Source organism: Phycodurus eques, chromosome 4 (genome assembly GCF_024500275.1).
Source record: "Phycodurus eques isolate BA_2022a chromosome 4, UOR_Pequ_1.1, whole genome shotgun sequence".
Taxonomy (NCBI): Eukaryota; Metazoa; Chordata; class Actinopteri; order Syngnathiformes; family Syngnathidae; genus Phycodurus; species Phycodurus eques.
In genome coordinates, this window is record NC_084528.1 from 8802234 (window position 1) to 8828704 (window position 26471).

Consider the following 26471-nt stretch of genomic DNA (forward strand, 5'->3'; position numbering starts at 1 on the left):
ATAATTATTAAAGTACACTGTTCTTTCACTTAAAATGTATTTTTCTGTGCTTCATATTCCCCTTCCCCTCAACTTCCCTCTTTTTACGTACTTTTATGTGACCAGAATTTCTATCTAAAACATATGAGTAAATATCCTCACTCATGCTGCTTTTTAATGTGTAGTTATGGGACTGGAGAATGCAGAGAATGATTGAATTTTGCAAAACGGCCAGGAACGATCATGCCTCACCTGCTGTTATGCAATCGTCCATTCCCCACTCACAACGCAGTGTCTGCTAAAACCTTGACGAGAAGGAGGGGGGCAAAGAGACTAGGTCGGGTGTTTTAGGGCTGCAAACCTCAGTGTCTGGACCAAAGGAGTGCAAAAATATTTTTTCATTTAAATGACTACATAAAAGTGAAACTAAGCCGTCGTGTATATAAAACTGAGAAAAGTGAGATGTGAATGGCTACATCAGAGGAGTAGTTTTTGGGATAGGCTCCAGCACGCCCGCGACCCTAGTGAGGAGAAGCGGTACGGAAACTAGATGGATGGATGAATGATTGGTATTAAAGTTTTTAATGAGGCGTTTTCCACGGAAATACATCATATCCAACAACCCCAATTCCAATGAAGTTGGGATGTTGTGTTAAACATAAATAAAAACAGAATTAAATGATTTGCAAATCATGTTCAACCTATACTTAAGTGAATACACTACAAAGACAAGATATTTAATGTTCAAACTGATAAACTTGTTTTTAGCAAATAATCATGAAGTTAGAATTTAATGGCTGCAACACGTTTCAAGAAAAGCTGGGACTGGGTCATGTTTACCACTGTGCAAATCACCTTTTCTTTTAACAACATTCAATTAACGTTTGGGAACTGAGGACACTAATTGTTGAAGCTTTGTAGGTGGAATTCTTTCCCATTCTTGCTTGATGTACAGCTTCAGCTGTTCAACAGTCTGGGGTCCGATGCTATTGAATAGCATCCTCCTCTTTCAGCGCTGCCGAACTGTATTTACTGACATTGGTTTTCTGAAGTGTTCCTGAGCCCATGTGGTGATATCCTTTCCACATTGATGTCGGTTTTTGATGCAGTGCCGCCTGAGGGATCGAAGGGCACGGGCATTCAATGTTGGTTTTCGGCCTTGCCGCTTACATGCAGTAATTTCTCCAGATTCTCTGAACCTTTTGATGATATTATGGACCGAAGATGATGAAATCCCTAAATTCCTTGCAATTGTACGTTGAGGAAAATTGTCCTTAAACTGTTCGACTATTTTCTCACGCACTTGTTCACCCCATCTTTGCTTGTGAATGACTGAGCAATTCATGGAAGCTCCTTTTATACCCAATCATGGCACCCACCTGTTCCCAATTAGCCTGTTCACCGATGGGATGTTCCAAACAGGTGTTTGATGAGCTTTCCTCAACTTTCTCAGTCTTTTTTGCCTCCTGTCCCAGGTTTTTTGGAACGTGTTGCAGTCATAAAATTCTAAGTTAATGATTATTTTCTAAAAACAATGGAGTTTACCAGGTTGAACATTAAATATCTTGTTTGGAGTGTATTCAATTAAATATAGGTTGAACATGATTTGCAAATCATTGTATTCTGTTTTTATTTATGTTTAAAAGAACGTCCCAACTTCATTGGAATTGGGGTTGTGTTTCCTCTCAAATGGAAACGTGGATTCCATACAGAACTCGCCGTGTTCATTTATTTGCTCCCCTGGACTGACTCCATTTGCACAACATACTTTGACAATTTAAGGAAAGCATTCTTTAGGTGCTAAAATCTTAACTTTGTCTTAACCTTTTACCTGTTATGTTGAATTTCACCTCCACATTTATCATTCCGATGCATGGGAAATTACCTTTCCCGTTAGGTCCATTATATTCAAATGGGCTTGGCTTTTTTTCTTCTTTGCAACACGACATAAAGTAATCAAAAGTTGAAAGCAAACACTCAAGGAGGCACTTAGCAAAAAGAAAAAAAGAAAAGCTTTTATGATAAAACATTCATATACCGTGCAGGAGCCAGGTAATCTTTGAAGATGATAGGGTTGTCTTGTGGTCAGTTTCAATATAGTACAGCTTTGGGAGCCTTGTAAATGAATGCTGCTAATAACATCCCCGCCCACCCATCATCCACTGCACCATCCAGGCAAGACTACTAATACCTGAATGTGTCTCTTCAGTGGTGTGAATGATGCCTTAAAGAGCTGTTGGAGGCTGGACCAAAGTAGGGTTCATTGCCTTGACAGACTGATGACGGCGGACACACACACACACACACACACACGCGCGTGCACACACACACACATGCAAACACACAAAATTTTCAGTCATTGCTCAAACTGAAAAACAATAATATTGGATAAACCATAAACAAATTGTATGCATTCACTCTAATTTCTGTTAAAAACTACAATTACAGTAGGTTCCTTGAAGCGTTTGAACGTTTATCCAAAGAATTCCATACCGGATCAGTCGTGGCCCGGGTTAACAATGTCCACCACCGGCGCTGTCAACCTGCAGGGCGCCGGTGGAAATTCAGCTACTGTGGGTCGAACTCGAAGAAGATGAAGAGGTGGAAAGCGGGTTCTTCGGCAGAAAGAGAAGAGGAAAGCACAGAGCCTAGACCTGAATGTGGGGACTTTGAATGTTGGGACAATGACAGGAAAATCTCGTGAGTTGGTTGACATGATGATTAGGAGAAAGGTTAATATATTGTGTGTCCAGGAGACCAGGTGGAAAGGCAGTAAGGCTAGAAGTTTAGGGGCAGGGTTTAAATTATTTTACCATGATGTAGATGGGAAGAGAAATGGAGTCAAGATTATTTAAAAAGGAGAGTTAGCTAATAATGTCTTGGAGTGGGAAAAGAGTATCAGATCGAGTGATCAGCCTGAAACTTGAAATTGAGGGTGTTATGTATAATGTGATTAGTGGCTATGCCCCACAGGTAGGATGTGACCTAGAGGTGAAAGAGAAATTCTGGAAGGAGCTACACGAAGTAGTTCTGAGCATCCCAGACAGAGAGAGAGTCGTGATTGGTGCAGATTGTAATGGACATGTTGGTGAAGTACGACATCCAGGAAAGGAACAGATGGTGGTAGACTTTGCAAAAAGGATGCAAATGGCTGTAGTGCAAACTTTTTTCCAGACGAGGCAGGAACATAGGGTGACCTACAAGAGCGGAGGTAGAAGCATGCAGGTGGACTACATCTTGTGCAGACGATGTAATCTGAAGGAGGTTATGGGCTGTAAGGTAGTGGTAGGGGAGAGTGTGGCTAGACAGCATAGAATAGTGGTGTGTAAGATGATCTGGTGGTGGGGAGGAAGATTAGGCAGAGCAGAGAACCATGTGGTGGAAGCTGAGACAGGACGAGTATTATGCAGCTTTTTGGGAAGAGGTGAGACAGGCTCTCGGTGGACAGGAGGAGCTTCCAGAAGACTGGAGCACTGCAGCCAAGGTGATCAGAGAGGCAGGCAGGAGAGTACTTGGTATATCTTCTGGCAGGAAAGGAGAGAAGGAGACTTGGTGGTGGAACCTCACAGTACAGGAAATCATACAAGGAAAAAGGTTAGCTAAGAAGAAGTGGGACACTGACAGGGCCGAGGAGAGGCGAAAGGAATACATTGAGATGCGACATAGGGCAAAGGTAGAGGTGGCAAAGGCCAAACAAGAGGCATGTGATGACATGTATGCCAGGTTGGACACTAAATAAGGAGAAAAGCATCTATACAGGTTGGCCAGACAGAGGGATAGAGATGGGAAGGATGGTGCAGCAGGTTAGGGTGATTAAGGATAGAGATGGAAATATGTTGACTGGTGCCAGTAGTGTGCTAGATAGATGGAAAGAATACTTCGAGGAGTTGATGAATGAGGAATATGAGAGAGAAGGGAGAGTAGAAGAGGCAAGTGTGGTGGACCAGGAAGTGGGTATGATTAGTAAGGGGGAAGTTAGAAAGGCATTAAAGAGGATGAAAAATTGAAAGGCAGGGGGTCCTGATGACATTCCTGTGGAGGTAGCAAAGGTATCTCGGAAAGGTGGCTGTGGAGTTTTTGACCAGCTTGTTCAATAGAATTCTAGCGCGTGAGAAGATGCCTGAGGAATGGAGGAAAAGTGTGATGGTGCCCATTTTTAAGAACAAGGGTGATGTGCAGAGCTGTGGGAACTATAGAGGAATAAAGTTGATGAGCCACACAATGAAGTTATGGGAAAGAGTAGTGGAGGCGAGACTCAGGACAGAAGTGAGTATTTGCGAGCAACAGTATGGTTTCTAGCAGTTTGGAACAGGTGGCGGAAGGTGTCAGGTGTGTTCTGTGACAGAAGAGTCTCTGCTCGGATGAAGGGCAAAGTTTATAAAACAGTGGTGAGGCCAGCCATGATGTACGGATTAGCGACAGTGGACCTGAAGAGACAACAGGTAGCATAGCTGGAGGTGGCGGAAATGAAAATGTTGGGGTTCGCTCTCGGAGTGACCAGGTTGGATAAAATTAGAAATGAGCTCATCAGAGGGACAGCCAAGGTTCGATGTTTTGGAGACAAAGTTAGAGAGAGCAGACTTCGATGGTTAGGACACATCCAGAGGAGAAATAGTGAGTATATTGGTAGAAGGATGATGAGGATGGAGCTGCCAGGCAAGAGAGCTCGACTAAGACCAAAGAGAAGGTTGATGGATGTCGTGAGAGAAGACATGAGGGCAGTCGGTGTTCGAGAGGAGGATGCAGGAGATAGGCTTACATGGAAAAGGATGACGCGCTGTGGCGACCCCTAAAGGGACAAGCCCAAAGGAAAAGAAGAAGAAGGCTGTTTAGTGTTGATGATGGAAGTGATTTGTAGTCACCTCATCATTTGTTCTCTATGCAAATTCAGTGAGCAGAGAACTGCAAGAACTCTCTCTTTGCTGCACGCTGTCATGTGGTGGATCCTAGCATACTTGTGGACACGGCAGGTATGACGAGCAGCTTTTGTAACCTTGGGACGGAGTCTGTCTGGCCTGCTTTCAAGTTTTTGTGCTAAACTAAGTTGACAGACCCCAGTCTGTGGCCTTATAAATGAGTGTACAGACATGTGCAATCCATTTTGTCATCTAACTCTGAAAGAAAGCCAATCGCCATATTTTCCAAAAAGTCAACCGCTTTGTCATTCTCAAATAAGGGCAGTATAATCGTCTTTTTGTAATCATTGTTTCAGTGTGCTTCATATTTGAATCAATAATCACAAACCGCACTGGATTTATGGGTAGGATTATTCCTGTTCACAGTTCCACCCTCTGTGATGTGAGAAGTTGCAACCGACACCGAGACAAAAGGCTGACACAACAATCTCCAGCATGTGCGGAAATCGTGGATTACATGCAGGGTCAGTTTTAGGTCACAATGTGCATCCATTAGTGGCCTTATTTAGAGTCTGATTCCTTTAAGGAGAGTGATTGGCCAGCAAAGACAAAGAATCATTACCTTTACCCGCCCCCTCCCTGCCAGCAGTCAATAATGAAGGATCATTAAAATGAATAGATGGACATTCCCCTTTTCTCCGGATCCTTATTGCAAAATCAGTGTCAGGGGAAATGAAGATTGAGCTTGGAGAAGGCGTCTAAAAGCCTCACAGTGTTTGTCATGAACTCATCTTCAGTGCCCGTCTGCTTCATCTACTGTAAGAGTCTGCACCTGCCTCAACTCTTGACTAGCCAGGGCTTTTACTGAAGCCCATTAAGCACAACTCTAATGTGCGCTTCAATACATGTATACTTCAATGTAAACATCAGGCATATGTGCTAAAACATTTCCAGCAATGGAAGGCTGATTGCTTGGGAAGGCTCCATGAAGAAATACAGCACACAAAGTGAACCAGAAAGGGCATATTGACTCCATTCACTTCCATGTGGAGAATTGAGAACAGTTGTGATTATATAAACACACACACAGAGATAATGTTCAGCAGAAGTGTTTTTTTTTTTCAATGAATAGTGTCAAATAACCAACATGAGTATAGTAATGTAAAAAACAGTAAACCATTTATGAGTACATCTTCAATGATAAAGGTGAAATGAAAAGATGATTTGCATCGTTATAACATTTTTTCTAAGTCTTATTATACAAAGTGCCTGAAAGTGATACATAAAAGTACATGTGTCTTAAAAGGAAAAAAAAAAAAAAACTGGTTGAAGTTAAAGTCACCTTGTAGAAGATTACTTGAGGAGAAGTCTTTGCTGACATTTGCTGTACTGGGGTATCCAAACTCATTTTCTGATGTTAAATGCATTTGACTATTGAAAGTAAAAATATTCCAAAAAGTGGATGCTTCAAATTCAAATTGTTTTTGTTTCAGTTTTATTTTAATCTATTGAGATTAGTTCAGAGATGTTGTAAAACATCTGCGAGTTGGCTAATGTGCAACGCAGGCGTCTGCTGGCCTCAAGTTGGAAGCAGCGACATAGAGAGAAAAATGTGCTACCCATTTAAAAAAAACAAAACAAAAAAAACTTCCTGATACCTGTGTATAATTTTCTAATTGTGGGCTGTGGCAGCCATGTTTGATGCTATCGGGAATGTAAACACAAGGCTTTTGAGTGGTTGTGTAGTCATCACATAGTAAAATATGTTAAACTGGGAGAAAGCGAAGGGAATTTACGGAGAATAATTGGACAGCGAAGCCAGAGACCAATACTGGGCTAAAAGAAACATTAGAAATGGGTTGTATCCTAGAGAATTCCAAATGGAGAGTGGAGCACTGGTCCGGACTTACTGCCTCTGTGTTCCCAGCGGATATTTTCAATAACTTTGTGCGTGGCGTGAGTGCTTACAAAAAAATTACTAGTCATTAGCCAGTCATGTACAGTTTATCAATGGGTAGGTGCAGGAGTTTTCCATGATGAAGCTGGCAAACAATGCCAACACCATCAGTCAGACAAAGGTACCGTATTTTCACGACCATAAGGCGCACTTAAAAGTGTTTTTTTTTTTTTTTTTTACCGCTCGACTGACTGGGAGCATTTCCTGCCGACACGCTGCTTATACAGAGGAAAAGCGGATATGGCTGAGGTCAGCATGCGGACGTAAAGGGGGAAGGGTGTGTGAAGGAAGACGCTAAAGTCACGCCCCCAGTAGGTATATAGCACCGGGCTGCGCATTGTGCAAAACAACATCTGTTTGGCTAAGGACCCCCGAAAATGGCACCTACGAAGAGACACACTTACGAAGCACAGTTTAAACTGCAAGCTATCAATTACGCAGAGGAACATGGGAATCGAGCAGCCGCGAGAGAATTCAAGATCAACGAATCTATGATTCGCAAGTGGCGGAAGCAGGAAAACGATCTTTGCCCAGTCAAGAAGATGAAGCTGAGTTTCCATGGAAACAAGGCGAGGTGGCCCGAGTTTGAAGACCAACTTGAGCAATGGATTAATGAGCAAAGAACAGCCGGGAGAAGCGTCTCAAGTCACCATTCGACTGAGTGCAATAACTGCCATGTGCAGCAAGTGAGGAAGCTTGACATCATTCAGGGAGGCTTGACGAACCGCTGGACATCCGTGTAAACAGGGCGTTCAAAGTGAAGTTGCGAGCGGCGTGGGAGCGATGGATGACAGATGGCGAACACAGCTTTACTAAGACTAGGAGGCACCGCCGAGCGAGTTACGCCACAATTTGTGAATGGATTGTGGATGCTTGGGCTAACGCGTCTGCTTGCACTGTTGTTTGACCTTTCGTAAAAGCCGTCATCATTTCTGAGGAGCCGCACGGCAACGAGACTGACTCCGACGAGTACGAGAGGGAACCTGGCGTGTTTGATGGAGAACTTGCCCAGCTGTTCATTTTGGATACAGAACATGAGGACTTTGATGGACTTGTGGATGAGGATTGATCAAAAAATAACGAGAGTACATTGTTAAATACTTCAATAAAGTACAACCGAACTCAGTTTTGCTCCCGCTGCCTTTTTAAAAACATTGTTTTAGCGTGCACGCATGCTACCGTATGTTTTAAGCTTGCGTATGTTTGACCGTGCTGCGCCCAATAATACGGTGCGCCTTATCTATGTGTTAAATACAGAAATAGCCCCCGTAACTGAGACTGCGCCTTTTAATACGGTGCGCCTTATGGTCGTGAAAATACGGTACATGAAGCTAAAGTTAGTAGCGTGTGTGTTTATTTTTAACCACGTGATTTAAAAGTCCAGTTTACTTTATAAACTAACATTCACAGTAGAGATGCAACAACGAATCGATTAATTGACAACTAATCGATTATTAAATTAATAATAATGTTTGATAATCGATGAATGATTTAGAGACCTTGTTTAACTTAAAATTGTCAAAATCCTCGGAATTTCAGCCTCTCAACAGTAAATATTATATATTCGTCACACTCTTTTGTACCTCCAATTTACAGGTTTCTTTCAAGGCAATGTTTAAGAGTACGCAGACAAGTCATACAATTAGTGATACATTATTAAGCAAGACAGAATTCAGAGGGTGAAGTAAATGTAAACTGCTCCACAGGCCAATGACCATCGTACCAGCTACAAGTTTATTCAAATGTAAGAATTGAAAAAGGAAGACAGACAAACAAGCAATAAGGAAATGAGATGAGATTATTTTTTAAATTTGTGAATTGAATCACTACTGTGTATTCAAAATAAAATGCACATGTAAATAAAAGCAATGAGTTGCCACTGATGCTCACTTGTCACATTTTCAGGCTCATACATCGGTCACATGATGTTTGTAAAACCAAGCGCAACCTTTCAAACATCACAAAAAGAAAGAGAGTGTATCAATTTGAATGCTTGCAGATGGAGAGTAAAAGACTCCACAAGATTTTCCACGAGCCATCTGGTTGTTTTCCTGGTGGTCTCTTAAAGTGTCTTTTAAAACGGTCATTTGTTGGAGGGTCTTCCACCATGTGATCATGTTAGCAGGTCATCTGCAGAAGGTGTCACACGAAAGGTTTTGTGGACACCTGTTGAGAAGCTCTGCCCTCCAAAAACAACACACAAAATCACATGCAAACACTCCAAAATCACTTATTTATCTTTATGGCTGGATTTACACAGCATTGTTCAGGTGACACGATTCAGATTTTTTTACACTCAGGTGGGGTGTCGCAATTCAGATATGCATCATGGCAGTGTAAAAAAGGGGAAAAATGGATATTCTCATAAAATAAGGAAAATAATTGAAGACGGCCAGTGGAGCAATGTGGAGATTTCCGTCATTTAAATAAATAGGGGAAGAATAGACCCAGGCACAGCACAGTAGCATGTAACATTTAATATTTTTATGATCCGTTGATTATTGTTTACTTCCTTGTTTTCACTGACTGCTGCTCACACTTGCTAAATCACACGCTTGCTAAATCGAATTCAGGAGTCTGTGCATGCGTTTCTCAGTTGGTCGCAGCCCTGACACCTGTGGGAAGCCACACAATGTCCAGTGACATATCATCCATCATCACTTTGTCTTCTCTCCAAATAGCTCCTTACCTAATTCAAAACTACCTCCCGAATCCAATATTGTTTTAATTTTGTCATTAATATGTTGTGATTTTTTGTATCCAGTACTTTTAAGTCCATGAATTTCCAAATCTCTCTTTTTTTATTGCTAAGATATCCTATGATGTACAGTATTACTAGTATCAAATACGGGAGATTTGTAGTTCTCAAGTGATTTCTTCAGCATTTTACCTCGATGAGAACATTTCTCATGGTGCAAGCTCATTTTGTTAGGTATTAATTTATTATTACGTAGGGCATCTCATTTCAGAATTGGAACGTGAAATTGTTTTTGATTTCTTGCAAAATTCCCTGTTTTGTTTTCTGTTTTTTTTGTAGCAGTGAGTGCATGGCTTTTTGAAAAATAAAATAAGCCAAATCCAACAGAGTTCAAATAGAAAATTGTTGAAGTGTGCATAAATGAGTGGAAAGCATGGCCTGGCTGAGTCATTTCTTCACTGTCTTCCAGGGAATCACGCTGCCAGTGGAAGAAGACCAAGGTAAAGAAAGTGTGCCAGGAAAAAGGGGGTGTGTCTGCCAATGTGCATATATTGTGGAGCTATTTTGGGATTGCCACAGTCATACAGGGGCGCACCGCTGAGGCCTGCCCTCCGTCACTATGGGGATGGGCGTTTCATAACTTTGATGGATGAGAAAAGATTAGAGGAGTGGCAGGTGGTACACAGGCGTGTGGCACAACTCCCACGGCGAGGAGCTGTTTCACACAACGACCCGCCACAAACAACTCTCCCCGGAAAACACGCAGGCCTCTGCTTGCAGCTGGATGATAAGCAGCTTGTTGTATTTTATAGCTTGACACAACAGTAACGTTGGGGCCAGAAGTTTTGGCAGTGATTCAAATTTTGTGTCGCACTAACTTTGCTGCTTCAGCATTTTTTACTGGTTTCTTTTAAATTCTGAAAGAAAGAAAAAAAGAAGTTGTTGTCTTTTGTGAATAAAATTTGTGCAAAGATTCAATCCCTTACAATGCTGACCTGTTGTCAGAACCTGCAATTCAAGTAGGCAGACCAAATTTGATGTATTCAAAAAATAGTTCTGTAACTAATCATTACAACAATTTAGAAGCAATTCAACTAACAAATCTAAAAACTGAAGCAGTAAAATTAATGGAACAAAATCTGTGTCACTGACAAAACTTTTGGAGCGTGATTGTTTGTTTATGATCGTGTTTAGATGGAATCAGGCGTTTTTCAAAATGTAGTGTGACGTGATGGTGCTCGATACTCGATACTGATGCACAAAAGATACTATTCTTTGTGCATCAGAAAATGTTTAAAAGGAGACGCTCCATCCATCCATCTTCCGCTTCTCAGGATTCACGTCGTGGGGGCAGCAGCTTAAGCGGAGAAGCCCGGTCTTCCCTGTCCCCAGCCATTTTGTCCAACTCTTCCCGGGGGAAAGCAATAAAGTATGTGCCTGAAGCTACCGCTGTTGGCCAATGCTAATCTTTGCATTTAACAGAACTCATATGGGTGTTGTTGCCTGACAGTGTACTCCGGCGGCCGGACTACGGCCATCGATTATACAAAGTGTCACGTTTTCAGAAATACGCAGATAAAAGATTTAGTGGTTCTTCAATCGCACATGTGACGGGTTGGCAGGCCCTCCAGATATCAAACTATTTGTATACAAACAATTAAAAAGTAATATTTCCGGCACTGAAAAAGATAAAGCATAGGTGTCAAACTGGTGGCCCGGGGGCCAGATCCGTCCCACCACATCATTTTATGAGGCCAGCGAAAGCAAATCAAAATTGCTCATTGTGTTCTGGTGTAATACCATTGAGATATTTGCAAGCATTGTAATAAGAAAGAAATGTAGTACAGAAATGTAATAGTTAAATCATATGTTTTTATAGGCTTCTGATTTCAAAACTGGTTATTCATCAATGTGTTGTGAATACTGTATGTAATTACAGTATATGAGGTAATCTTTCATTTATATGGCTTCACAGTTGTAGCGGCCCTCCGAACTACGATGTGGCCCGTGACAAAAATGAGTTTGACACCCCTGAGATAAAGTGTCAGTTCTGATTTTATTCTTGTTTAATACTGAATCTGACACTGTATATCATAGAATACTGCTTGACAGGTTAAAAGAGTGGGTGAGACTTTCCAAGGAAGTCTGCTCTTTGCTCAGGCCTCATTAGAGATATTTTGTCACAATAATTGTGACTTATGAAATTCCCCAGGGATCAGTTCTTGGAAACCTTGAGCCTGATTTACGCAGATCCCAAATAGATGGCACTAAATAGTGTTTCCGCTTTAACAGATTGCTTGGACTGTTGGTGGGTGCGTGATTTAGGTTTGCGAGATTTCAAGTAGCGGCCCCTAAATTCTGTGTTCACCTTCTATTAAGAGTTTGCAGGCACTGTTGGCAAAAGGGCTGCAAAACTGAACAGTGGATATGAGACACAAGTTAATAGCTGAAATCTTCCCAGCAAAAAACATCAGGACATCATTGTTTTTCTCTCACCTTTACTGGTGAGCTGGGCTAGTAGATCAGCTACCACATCTGTTTCTTGTCCTATTAAGTTGTTGTCGCCTGTTTTTGCATATGCAAACCTTTAGTAAATCAGTCCGGCTGCTTGTGTTTAACCTACGTGGTCCAATTGTGCCAAAACTCTAACAACAATTACTAGATGTATTTCGATGATGCACAGATATATTGTCGTGTCTGGTTCTGTAACTAATAGTTTTGTTTTCGTTTTATTGTTTCTTCCTGAACCTCCTACCTTGTGATATTACAAATCACCAAATTGTTTAGGCACTTAGGAGTACTTTGCTAAGAACCAAGATGGACACATAGCTCTATTGGCTCCGTTCAATTAACTGTGACCCGAATGCAACCTAAACATAGTGAAGTAGCATTTGGCTTTATATTGCAAAAATTGCTTTGTACTGTATCTTCTTTTAATCATCATTCAGTTTAGTCTTTTATTTCTTTATTTTAACACATTGTTAGCGTATTTTATGCTCTGTATTTAGTTTTTTAATTAATGTGCCTGTGTCCAAACTCAAATATGTTGTAAAGGACCATGTAGTAACTGGGAGAATTAAAAAAAAAAAAAGTCATACACTAATAAATCATTTTAATATTTTATTTAAACAAAACATGTAACAAACAAGAATATTTTAATATAACCACAATAATAAAAAAAAAGAAATAAAACATTCAGTTATTCAATCCTTAGCGTAAACACCAACACACAACAAACGTGTTACTTTTTTAACACCTCAAAAAATGATTGGGGACTTAAGTTAGGCACCACTACACCATTTATTAATTCACACTTAAATGCACTTAAAACACATGTAATTTCATTGTTCATAAATATATCATATTAATAAAACATGTGGTTCACCTTGTGCCTACACAGAAAAGCAATAATAGTAAATGATCTTGAATCCCAGAGGGACAATAAGGCACGTAATAGAAACCTTGCTCATATAGTTTAGTCATGCTTTTATACTATCATTCCAAAAATGTATGCAAGAGCTACATTGAAATCCATTATCAACTAAATAATATGAACTATTAGGACAATGTGCATGCTCCAAAAGACAGGTAACATAGAAATGGCAGGTTGATATGAGAGCAGGAAAGAGCACAACATTTGGTCTGGGATCACGACTACTTGCCTCCATTTCTATGGTAAAGTGCATAATATTTTTGTAATGGGCGGAATCACTGGAAGTTAAAGTCTGAGAGAGAGAGAGAGAGAAAAAAAAGAAACTTCGACAATAATATCACCAAAGATAAAATCCTTTGGTTTACACAAATCAATTATTGCCAGTCAGAAGTAACAGTCCTGCCAGGTCCTCATTTAAATTACCAAGATGGGTAAAACTGAGGCGGGAGCATACTTATCCTTCTGTTCATTTACACATCAGATATGCAGTGCAAGAAGTAAAAGACTAAATTGCTTAGGAGTACTGTATTTTTGTTCAAATTCAGCAGGTAAGCATACCGTTGTTCAACTAGAAATGTAAAATTGTATCTGCGCCATAAAATGAAAATAAATGGTTTCTATTCTATTCTATGATAGTCTAATCGAAATGTGACTTTATATAATCATGCCAAAAGGAAACCTTGGTCCTGGGTTGTGTGATGTTGAATGATTGTCTGTGTATTACTGTCATGGTCTGGGCATGACAAAACAGGCACTAGGGTGAAAACTGTCATGAAGCGTACTAGAAATAGCACTAATAATAATAATAATAATAATAAACAATATACAGTAATGGGGAAGACTATGCGAAATATTTTTAGCAAAATGAGTAGAAAAAGCATAAGGCATATGTTAAATTTGTGTTTATACAAAATAATATAATACATAACATTCAGTAAAAATGAACAATGAGAATTAAGAACAAAAAAAAAATCTATTTGTTCACATACTCCCTATGTCATTTCCAACCTTTGTCAATTTCCCGATAGACAAATCATCAAAATGATACAAAAGTCAATATAAAAACGTTGCACTTGGGTTATAATTTACCATAATTTGCATTTCTATGCTTGCAGCTATCTGTCATCTTCACTACAAGTAAGGCACCAATTCAGTTTCTGTAGTCTTGACAGCAAAAATGAAACAAAGTGATGACGGATGACAGTTATTATTGTCCCATCTATGAACATAGCATCAAGATGACACTCCAAATGAAGATTGTCATTTGTCATTTAAGGCAAGTGTTGCCCTCATTATCACTTCCCGTTTGTACAAATAATATTACATACAGTATATACTTACATAATTGTAATAGTAAAACTGTGCCAGGCAGTCAATGTGAATCTGCAGAGAGTCTTTGAGGAAGAAGGAACTGATCGCAACTTTGAACCGATAGGATCCTGGTGGGGGTGACTCTTCTTCATCTTCTGGGTCCTCTCTCATTTGTATTGTTGATAGTTGTGTGTGTGTGTGTGTGTGTGTGTGTGTGTTTACTGCTGCTGCACAAAACTTGATCAATGTTCTATGCATGAGTGTGAACGGAAATGCTGGAAAGGTCGTTCCTGATGATCTCGTTAACTGTGGAAACACAAAAGTAGCAGGTCATTTTTCTAAAATCATACTGTAGCACCAAAGTGCATACGAAACAGTATAGTTATTGCTTGAGGTAAAGAAGTCACACTACAGTTGTGCATAAAAAAAGAAATGAAAAACAATCACATGATTCTACTTTAAATGACATTATTCTTCTTTATATTACACTCATTCTGTTGTTGCTATTCACCATAGGAGTGTATTGAGTGTGAGCTGAAGTGCCAGGATGAATCAGCCATTTTGCATTGACACATTAGCAGATAGCTAAATAAATGGCACTATTTCTGAGATATGAATGAATATGTATAAATTTGTGAAAGTGTCATAACTATTGCACGACTTCACCATCATTGTGATTGTATAAAGACAAGAGTGTAATGGGTTTCATGAGTAGTTAGAATATTTTATGTACAACCCCAATTCGAATGAAGTTGGGACGTTGTGTTAAACATAAATAAAAACAGAATACAATGATTTGCAAATCATGTTCAACTTATATTTAATTGAATACACTACAAAGACAAGATATCTAATGTTCAAACTGATCAACTTGATTGTTTTTAGGAAATAATCACTAACTTAGAATTTTATGGCTGGAACACGTTCCAAAAAAGCCGGGACAGGTGGCAAAAAAGACTGAGAAAGTTCACCTCTTTGTGAACAAATGCATGAGAAAATAATCGAACAGTTTAAGGACAATGTTCCGCAACGTACATTTGCAAGGAATTTAGGGATTTCATCATCTATGGTCCATAATATCATCAAAAGGTTCAGAGAATCTGGAGAACTCACTGCATGTAAGCGGCAAGGCCGAAAACCAACATTGAATGCCCGTGACCTTCGATCCCTCAGGCGGCACTGCATCAAAAACCGATATCAATGTGTAAAGGATATCACCACCTGGGCTCAGGAACACTTCATAAAACCAATTTCAGTAAATACAGTTGGCGCTACAGCCGTAAGTGCAATTTGAAACTCTATGCAAAGCAAAAGCCATTTATCAACAACACCCAGAAACTCCGCCGGCTTCTCTGGGCCTGAGCTCATCTAAGATGGACTGATGCAAAGTGGAAAAGTGTTCTGTGGTCCGACGAGTCCACATTACAAATTGTTTTGGGAAATTGTGGCCGTCGTGTCCTCCGGGCCACAGAGGAAAAGAACAATTCGCACTGTTATGGATGCAAAGTTCAAAAGCCAGTATCTGTGATGGTATGGGGCTGTGTTAGTGTTAATGGCATGGGTAATTTACACATCTGTGAAGGCACCATTAATGCTGAAAGGTACATGCAGATTTTGGAGAAACTTATGCTGCCATCCAAGCAACGTCTTTTTTTTTTTTAAGCTGTACATCAACCAAGAATGGGAAAGACTTCCATCTACAAAGTTTCAACAATTAGTGTCCTCAGTTCCCAAACATTTATTGAATGTTGTTAAAAGAAAAGGTGATGTAACACAGTGGTAAACATGACCCTGTCCCAGCTTTTTTGGAACGTGTTGCAGCCATAAAATTCTAAGTTAATGATCATTCGCTAAAGACAATAAAGTTTATCAGTTTGAACATTAAATATCTTGTCTTTGTCGTGTAGTCAATTAAATATAGGTCGAACATGATTTGCAAATCATTGTATTCTGTTTTTATTTATGTTTAACACAACGTCCCAACTTCATTGGAATTGGGGTTGTACTTGTATCTGTAGAGTTTGAAGGCCAAAACATATTGTGCATCTCACACAATTTTTATGAATCTGTTCACGTATTTACTGTCATGCACTTTTGTCTTTACCGTTATAAAAACAAGTATAGTTCAATGGGCCATTTGTTCTGTCAATAAGGATTGCCTTTACTAGGAATGCCTAAAATTTTAAATCATCAAAAACATTTGGAAAATATGACTTTAAGTTCTCCAAACCTTCTGGTTGATTTTATTTTTCAATTAAAAAAATGACATTTAATTAAAAGACCAAGTTCTAGAACACGACTCAACAGGCTTGCTGTACATACACGATGGCTGACATCATATTGGGCAAAAACAACATCATATTAGTGGCATTCGGACATACCATTAACCTAGAATCCAAACAACCTATTGTCCTTTAAAAGTCATATCGGCCACATACACACATCTCTTTAAACAAGTCATCCTCGTGTCTTTCCTGTGCCCGCGCCTTTCCCACAGTCGGGCAGGCGCAGATCAGCCTGCTGCTTTTATCTGCTTTGTGTTCTTTGGCAGAACAGAGGGAAGTGACCGAGAAGATGGCGAGGACCTCGAGTCCTGCAGCTCAATGCAAACAAGAAGCTCCCCGCTTAGACGGCTGGTTGCGATAAAGCTTACTGATGTAGACAGAGGCAGACGGGGTCTAACAGTGAGAAGTCAAGACAGGAAGTCCACCCACCTTCAGGCAGTGTGTTAATACAAGATACTGTTTGGTGACATGCTGATTCAGTCAAGGGAGTCATCTGAATATGAAACAAAACTAAATGTAAGGTGAGGCACTCACTGGACATTTCAAGAGGCACAAGTGCACAATCTAGTGGGATCAATAAATGAGGTGAATTAGATAATATTGAGTGATATTACAATTGGGTTTCATATGTCTTATCGTAATATTGTAGTTTGCCGCACTGAGTTTGACTGACAAGTTTTCTAATATTTTGTCCTTATCACAAATTAAATGAAAGTACAAACATCAAAGATTGCACCTTTAAAACAGATCACACACACACACACACACACACACACATCTATAATAACGCACGCACACACATGCTGTATGGGACTCACCTCCCGAAACAGGAGGAACTCCCATTGGAAAAACACAACCTGTGCCAACACCGCAGGGTGTTTTGAACTCCATTTGGCTCAAAATGCTCAAGGTTATTTTTAGCTCTGCCATTGCAGGGCACGAAGGAAGTGCGCACACATTTAACAATGAAACCATCCAATTTTTATAACACTCCTCATCTCTGGAGCCAAGCTGCGAATCAGCTCCAGGTAATTCGGAGGAGGGAAGGGACAACCCAAGAGCTTGGCAGGGAAAAAAAAGAAAAAGCTACAAATACCTTTTATATTGTTGTTGAATAAGAAAAAAAAAAAAAGAAAATATATATATATATATATATATATATATATATATATATATATATATATATATATATATATATACACCCTTTCTTCATTCACACAGTACTGAAACTGCAATGATGCATCACTGCATACTTTCCACTGGCATAGTTGATGATGTTCTATTCTGAGAAAACGGGTGCTAAAGTGACACAAAATGTGCCAGTTTCCCATTAGTTTTAAAAAAATTTACATACACAGTGTCAAAGTGAGGACTATAGAAGCAGGATGTGGTCAAATGTCACCTCAAAAGACAACACCAAAAATGCTATATTTAGCTCTTTAATGTGGCAAATTGCATGGATGAAGTAGCCACTTCTCATTCATTATGACAAAGTACTTGCAAAGGCTCTATAAAAAGTTAAATTTTTTTTCTATTATTTTGTATTTCTTTTTTGGCATCAGTAAAACAAAACAAGAAGACAAATTCAGTTATGTGTCATGGCAGACAAAGGAAAGCTTTTCATTTTGGAATCAATCTCCCCTTCTCTGAAGTGACTAGATAACCTCAAATATGCAGTATTATGGAACACAGTCAGACCTGCTAGGGAACATTTTGTTCAACGTGGAGTCTGGCTGCAAAATATCATTCTATTTCATAATGAGCATGGAGAGGTGGACCACTTTAAAATGAAGACTATTTTAAACATTATGTTTTAGCAAATTAATCGTGTCATCTCAGTGAACAGCTGAGCATACACTTTTTTTTTTTTTTTTTTTTTTTTTCTGATTGAGTTCACAGTTGCTGAGTCTAATCATGGAAAGCTGTAACTGAGAGGATACCCTCTAATGAATAAACACAAACAGTGGAAAAAAATGAACTGCATTATTCCCCTGGTGAAAAAAGAAAAACATGTCGCATTCGACTGACTCAAACATTAGTGACATTGTTCATTAATAGCGGAGCCTTTGCAGTTAGCGGACCACAGGACCGAACTGTCATGACCTATATTGACACTGCATGGGCAGCTTAGAGATCTATTTAATGAGATGTGAGACACAAAAACATCAATACATTTTCCATACATGTAAATTCTACTGAATGATTGAATGGGTAAACGAACCTGGCACATATTCAAAGAAATGTAAAAGACTTCCCTGAGACCAGTAATGCTTGCAACATTTAGTTTAAGTAATGCCGAACAAAAATAGCCCCGCTTAAAAGAAAAACCCACACCAGGCTGCGTAGGTGGGAGCTTGTTGGTTCAGGTTTTAATAAGATAATATAATCTAGAAGGGTCAGTAAGTTAGAACATCAATCAGACACCACCACTTGACAATAGGTTATGCTCATTACGGCAACAGCCACTTTATTTTGTGCCTCTGCCCAGATAAACACAGCAGAGGAAGTTGAGCAGGTTTAATGTTTTCGCCTCAACTTCAGCAGAAATCGAATGGACACATTGGCTACAGGATTTATTTTTCACTCATCATTGATCCGTAATATAGTTTGTTTTGTCAAAAAGGTGTCCAGACTGATGCAATCACTGACATATTTATCTGCTTTGTCTTCATTTTCATTAAACACAGATTTTATCTGTGATTTTAATAAATGTCATATGCTGGTTGACTGAGTTGCTACTGAGTTCTGTGACTGAGTTATATTATTATATTGATTATATTATATATTATTATATATTATTATATATAAGAGTTCTGTACATCCATTCATCCACCCAGGATTATCAGAGATTCAAACCCAGAACCTGTGGACTGTGACGCTCAAGTGTTAACAACTATATCACTTCTGTAATTCAGCCTGAAATCAAATATAATATAAAGAAGAACGCATATGTGTTGGCCTTTGCTTGTTATAATGGTGACATGATACTTTTATTTTTGCCTTATTTAGTGTCAGATACCAGAGTGCTTAGCTAATGGCAGATGGACCCGAGTCATAGATCTGAATCTGGAATCAGGCAATTTCATTTTAAACTTTTAATTGAGTTACTTTCTTAAATTAAATTTAAACTATAATATATTTAATAGCCAGCACGGTGTCGACTGGTTAGCACATCTGCCTCACAGTTCTGGGGACCGGGGTTCAAATCCTGGCCCCGCCCCTGCGGAGTTCGCATGTTCTCCCCGTGCCTGGGTGGGTTTTCTCCGGGCACTCCAGTTTCCTCCCACATCCCAAGAACATGCATGTTCGGTTGACTGAAGACTCTAAATTGCCCGTAGGTGTGAATGTGAGTGCGAATAGTTTTTGTTTCTGTGCCCAGCGATTGGCTGGCGACCAGTTCGGGGTTTACCCCGCCTCTCGCCCGAAGATAGCTGAGATAAGCTCCAGCACGCCCGCGACCCTAGTGAGGATAAGCGGCTCAGAAGATGGATGGGTGGATGGAAGTAATCCAACCTTGAGGATTATGCCACAATAGGTTCACCCTGAAGCTGACCTGTTCTTTGCCAACACTGTTAGGGAGGAGTGTTGTGCACTTGGGTTCAATAACATCGGTCTTCTTTCGAAAACAGTGGATACCCTGTGGTCTGGAACCCATAGCCACTCAGAGGTTTCAGCAGGTTGAAACCTGATCTTCAGCTAAATCAGTTGTGACTGGCAACGAGCTGACGGAGAGTGACGCCACCTTCCATCAGCTTCTGAACTGACTTCAGAAAGTGGGACCTCTGACCTATAGGCTGTAACAGAGGTTTCCTGCCAGGGACTTCTGTTCTCACATTGAGTCTCATGATACCAAAGGAGAACAGCGCAGCCTCCTGAACCTTGCTCACTTTCAATGAACGAATAAAGTTTCAGCTGCGCTGGGGTCACGGACCTTCATGCTGGAGTGAATGGTGATGTTTCCTATGCTTTCTCAACACTCGTGTATGAGCACATCAGCCTTGTGAGAAAGAGGAGGCAGCTTCCTTCTATTGTGGCACTCCAGCTCTCGCTGCATGTGAGGAAGTGTGGCTGTAATACAGTATAAACACTACTCACAAGAGTCAAAGGGGACTGGTAAGACCAAGTTAAACCTCATTTGAACTTCATGTGGAATTGATTTGGTGGGGAAGCCAAACTAAGGGTCCAACTTGCTGGAGAGAGACAATTGAATTTCCTGCTACATATTACTTTTGTTTCCCCACTATATCAAATCTTCTCTTGGCCTCAGCAGAAACACATAATGGACAATTTGCTGCCTCCCACACACACAAATTTACACGCACACACATACGCACACAAACACACACACACACAAACGACTTAAATGGCTGCGAGGAGAGCCTCTGACAACGTCACTTATCCTGTGCAGATAACATAGCATGAAAATCGAAAAGGGTCAGAGAGAGACCTCAAATATAATGGGACATACTATAAGTACTGTACATATACAAAAACTCATTTGAAAGATATGATAAAGCACCACATCAATCAATTAAGTTTTGCAGGCAGACATCGAATCTATCATACATTGGGCCTAATGATCTGAAGATATATGAGGATATCAGAGTTCATCTCCAAAGCGACGCTGAAGTGTCAAGTCCTGGGATTTCCCATGTGGAAACACTCAGTTTACCACAGACACAGAGGATGGAGGCATCAAAGAATGTTCTAAAGCTCAGGCCGCGTGGCACTTTGCGGACAAACATCGGCTCAGACTACGAAAGGTGAAAAAATTACCCATAAAATCCCCCATGTCGTTTCTCAACATTTGCATGTCTCTGCACACACCACTATACCACATGCCAAAGCAAACGCTAGTGCTGTGACTCCTAATTGTGGGACCAATTTCAGCCAATCAGAAACAAACTGGCCAATGACACTCAAAAAAAAAAAAAAAAAGAGTAGTAGGCAACCATGTCTGCCTCAGCGTCAGTCAGAGGTTTTGTGTTTTAATCTCAGCTGGGGCCCTTCTATTTGTTTTTTGTTTGTTCTTTGTGTGCTTGCATTGGGTATAAATTTGAATTTTTGAATTCAATTCCAATTCAATTCTTTATTTCGAACATGTGAATAAGTAACATAAAAAACAACAAAAACAAGATTTGAACAACAACAACAAAAAAATTATACATATTCAAAAAGTAGTAGGAAGAAGTAAAACTCATTTACTCCTACCCCTATCTCTACTTCCTTTTAATCATATAGAACATGAATATAGTACTATAATAATATTTTTCTCTCTGGGTATTCTGGATTACTTACACATTCCAAAAACATGCATGGTAGGTTAATCCGGTATATGGCTAACCGACTTCGACATTCGGCAAAACAGGTAGAAGCCCCTCCTCCTGGCTCGGGTGAATGACGAAGGGGACTGTGACAAAGCACCCATAGAAACTTGAAACAGCTAGAATGTCTTTTTTTAACACAAGATGTTAAAACACGAGAACTGGGACTAGCTCATCATTGTTTCAGGGAAAATGTGTGTGTGTTGTACACACAGAAATGTGAGGGCAGCATTTTGAAATCAATCCCCTCGGGCACTTGGTTGAAAAAAATATCGTTTTTCTGGCTTCCAAAACGCGGCTCCGTGTGGACGAAAAGTCAAAACGATAAAAAAAAAAAAAAAAACCTTTGCGGGTACACTGAAATGCGTTTCTATGTGGACAAATTGCTCAGAGGTGTGAATGTGAGTGCAAATCATTGTCTAAATATGTCCAATGATTGATTGTCCAGGGTGAACCCAAACCCAAGAAAACCTGACCAAGGAAAATGTGGGTTTTTACTTTAAAATTACAAAAATAACAACAACAAAAATAACGACAAAAAAAAAAAAAAAGTGATCCAAGCTCAGCAATATCCCAAATTAGATTATCTAAAAAGCTTCACGAAAATTTCCACCTCTGGTTTGCTTGTTTTGGCTGCAGTGGCGCATAACCTTTGTCTTTGATCATGCACTCAACTGATGTGCCATTCCCTGTCACACCTCCCGCTGTGGCTCATAGAATCACTTCCCTCTCCTCCTCTTTTTCCTCATCTTCTCATTTCCTCCAAGACCCAGGAGGCTGCGGGTGTGCCCATGAGAGGGTCGTCCCCAGGGAGGATAAAGGAAGAGGTGTTTACATGGTGGCTGCTGCTTTCCAATGCTCCAATCACTGTACTGACCGTGATATTTAGTAGTCAGCTTGGCAAAGTATATTTTGTGCAACAGTAAATAGTAGCATGGAAACATAATTCTTAAAACTGCCACAATACAAAAAATAGAAATAATATAATAAAATGTAATAATGTATGCCAATAATATGTAAAGTATATTTGATGAAGACACATAGAGTAATCATGGCTGGATAGCATGGTTTTCATAGTTTTATGGTTCACGTGGATCCCAAAAGTCTCTGTTCAAATGCCAGGTTTGTGTGATATAAAAAAATGGGACCAAGACAAATCATTTCAAAAGAACATTCTACCATTAATGTGACCTACATCCTGTACAAAAAAATAAAAAATACCCATTCTTTTAGAGAGGAAGTAAAAATTAACAACTGAGATAATGTGGTTGGACAAGTGAGACCACCTTCTTGTAACTGGGGATGTGGCTGTGTTCAGAAACCAGTCACATTCAAACTGTTAATGGGAATCAACACACACCTACCACCGTTTAAAGTGCCTCGGATTAACCAAAAATAGAGTAGGCTTTTCCTGGCATTTTTGTAGTCACATCGTACAGCGCAAGCTATCGTCCTCAGAGAGCTTCCATGGCATCAGAGGAATCTCATTGTTTAAAGGTATCAGTCAGAGGAAGGGTACAAAACTATTCCAAGGCATTACATATACCATGGAACACAGCGAATACAGAAGAAAACTGGTCAGGGAGGCTGCCAAGAGCCTGACAGCAACATTGAAGGAGCCGCAGGAATTTCTGGCAATTATTGGATCTTTAATACATGACAACAATCTCCTGTCCTTATCATAAGTCTAGGCTATGGGGTGGTGTGGCAAGATAAAAGCCTTATAATAACAATAATAATAATATAATATAATGTAGCACATCTGCCTCACTGTTCTGAGGACCGCGGTTCAAATCCGGCCGCGCCTGTGTGGAGTTTGCATGTTTTCCCAGTGCCTGTGTGGGTTTTCTCCGGGTACTCCGGTTTCCTCCCACATCCCAAAAACATGCATGGTAGGTAAATTGAAGACAAAATTGTCAGTTGGTGGTAATGTGAGTGCGAATGGTTGTTTGTTTATATGTGCTCTGCGATTGGCTTGAGACCAGTTCAGGGTGTACCCCGCCTCTCGCCCAGAGTCAGCTGGGTAGGCTCCAGCACACCTGCGACCCTAGTGAGGATAAGTGGTGTGGAAAATGAATGAATGAATAATAATAATAATCATCATCATCATCGTCATCATCATCATCATAATAATTCATTGTATTTGTAGGCGCCGTTAAAGGATATCAAGGCCACCGTAAAAACATAGTATAGTATCGAAATATAATAAAAAATACAAAACATCAATTAAAATGGCAAATGATATGGGAAATGTTAAAATGAATAGTCATTCTGGAATAGGTGTGTCTAAAGATTATCTTACACATAATAATAATATATTTTAAAAAAAACAACAGGCTTAAAATATCCCAAAAGCATGGAGTAAAATGTGTTATGGCCCGATGAAACCAATATTGAACATTGTGGCCACAATTCCTAAAGGTATATTGGCACGAACACAACACTGGTCGTCACCAAAAGAACCCCGTACCAACAGTGAAGCATGGTGGTGGCATGCTTTACATGTCTTACAGTAGTCGAGGTTGATAGAATTATGAACAGTTTTAAAGACCAGTCGGTGTTAGCACAAAACCTTCAGTCTGCTGTTAGAAAGCAAAAAATAATGTCAGGAAAAGCCTACTAGAACATCCTAACCTCATCCATCCATCCATTTTCTGAAACGCTTATCCTCACTATTTAGGGTTAATCTGTGGCACTTAAAATGCTGGCAGTTGGGTGATTCCAATTTAACTTGAGTTTGAATGTGATTGGTTAATTCTGACCAAAGCCGCATCCCCATTTTTAAGAGGGTGTGGAACTTTGTGCAACCACATTTATCTCAGTTGTTATATTTTTTTCTTGCCCTGTAAATTTTTTTTCAATTGCGTTCTACAGGTTATAGGTCACATTAATGGTGGAAAAGGTTTTGAAAGCAAATGATTTCATGATGATGATGAAGATGTTTTTTTATCTTTCACAAAAACCTTGGATTTGACAGAGGTGTGTAGACGTTTTATATCCACTGTACAGAGGGAAGCACATGACTGCGGGATTGAGGAATGAAAGGAGATGGATTGAAAGTTTTAGTATGGCTTATTACCAACAGGTTTATGATAAAATAACTCAACCCTCTGATAAACTCACTATGACTGATTCAGAATTAGAAACGTATGCTCCTGTGGAGGCTGATGCAGAATATGAGCATACTGAAACAATCAGACTTCAGCCAGTTTCTCTCGTCTGAGTGAGAACTTGGCTGTGTGACGGAAAAGATGATTTATAGCTGCATTTGTGCATTTGCTTGAGCTTCATTAAATCACCTGTTGCATGTTAGTTGTAAGGTGGGATTTTGAAATTGTATTATTTTATTTATACACAGAGAAAGTGTTCTCGCTGTCCAACAAGGTTAACCTTAGTGCACGCTTTATTGTTCACTATCCATCATAGACAGATGGCTGAGACTGACTCCCTACTCTATCTTGTTTTTTGAGTGTCTGTGTGTAACAAAAGTGTGGCCCTTGGTGAACATTTCTTCAATCTGTAAAGCCCCTCTGTGACAAGTTTACGTTTTTTTTTCACCTTCTTGTATTGGTTGGTTTTTGGTCAAGTTCATTCTGATATGTAATACCACCTTTCACAAAAATGTCTAACGATTCTGGCAAAACTACAACATTCTCCTCCACACACAAGCAGTCAGAAGTCACACAGAAGACACATTATTACACAGAGGGTAACTAAATCTTCTAAAGGTCCTTGTGGGTGCACAAACATGGTTTCACTTTTTAAACAGCTCTTGGGATTTGACTGGATGTGCTGAAGTCTTGTCTGATTAATGCTCTACATGTGCACTGAACTCAAAAGATGCCCTCCAACCTTAAATCCTAAATTGCAGAAGACACAGAATGGGGTGTTTCCTTGGGGTACATCCTGAGTTGTTTTAAAAAAAAATTATATTCAAATATTCGAGACACCTCTTCAAAACCCATCCACAAGACATAGTTCTACATGAAATACTGATAAATGTAATCCAGCTGGAGGCTATACTTTTGATATTTTGCATCTGAATGAAAGGTGAGGAGCGTCACGGTGGACGACTGGTTAGCACATCTGCCTCACAGTTCGGAGGACACGTGATTGAAATCCGACCTCTCCTGTGTGGCGTTTGCATGTTCTCCCCGTGCCTGCGTGGGTTTTCTCCTTGCACTCCGGTTTCCTCTCACATCCCAAAAACATGTATGGTAGGTTAATTGAAGTCTAAATTGCCCGTAGGTGTGAATGTGAGTGTGAATGGTTGTTTGTTTATATGTGCCCTGCGATTGGCTGGCGACCATTTCAGGGTGTACCCCGCCTCTCGCCCGAAGATAGCTGGGATAGGCTCCAGCACGCCTGCGACCCTAGTGAGGATAAGCGGCACTGAAAATTAATGACTGAATGATTGAATGAAAGGTGAGGACAGTGTGATGTGTACATCATTTTGTTTAAAGCCATCGGGGATGCATCGTCATAGGAGATAAATCATGCAAAAAACATGCAATGATAACTTAAATCCACCTAAAGGTATGATCCGATACAATGCCAGTTAACCATAACAACCAAATACAATCCCAATTCCAATGAAGTTGGGACGTTGTGTTAAACATAAATAAATC

General features: G+C 39.9%; 1 protein-coding gene across 2 annotated transcripts in view; it reads right to left on the minus strand.

Annotated features, from left to right (window-relative positions):
* Positions 1-13777: 13777 nt before the first annotated feature.
* Positions 13778-26471, minus strand: part of LOC133401997 (nuclear factor of activated T-cells, cytoplasmic 1-like) — a 66656-nt gene continuing 53962 nt past the window's right edge. For both annotated transcript variants that reach the window (XM_061675542.1, XM_061675541.1), the window contains exon 10: positions 13778-14540. In XM_061675542.1, coding sequence (XP_061531526.1) covers positions 14485-14540 — 56 coding nt within the window. In that variant the 3' untranslated portion in view covers positions 13778-14484. The remainder of the gene's footprint in view (positions 14541-26471) is intronic.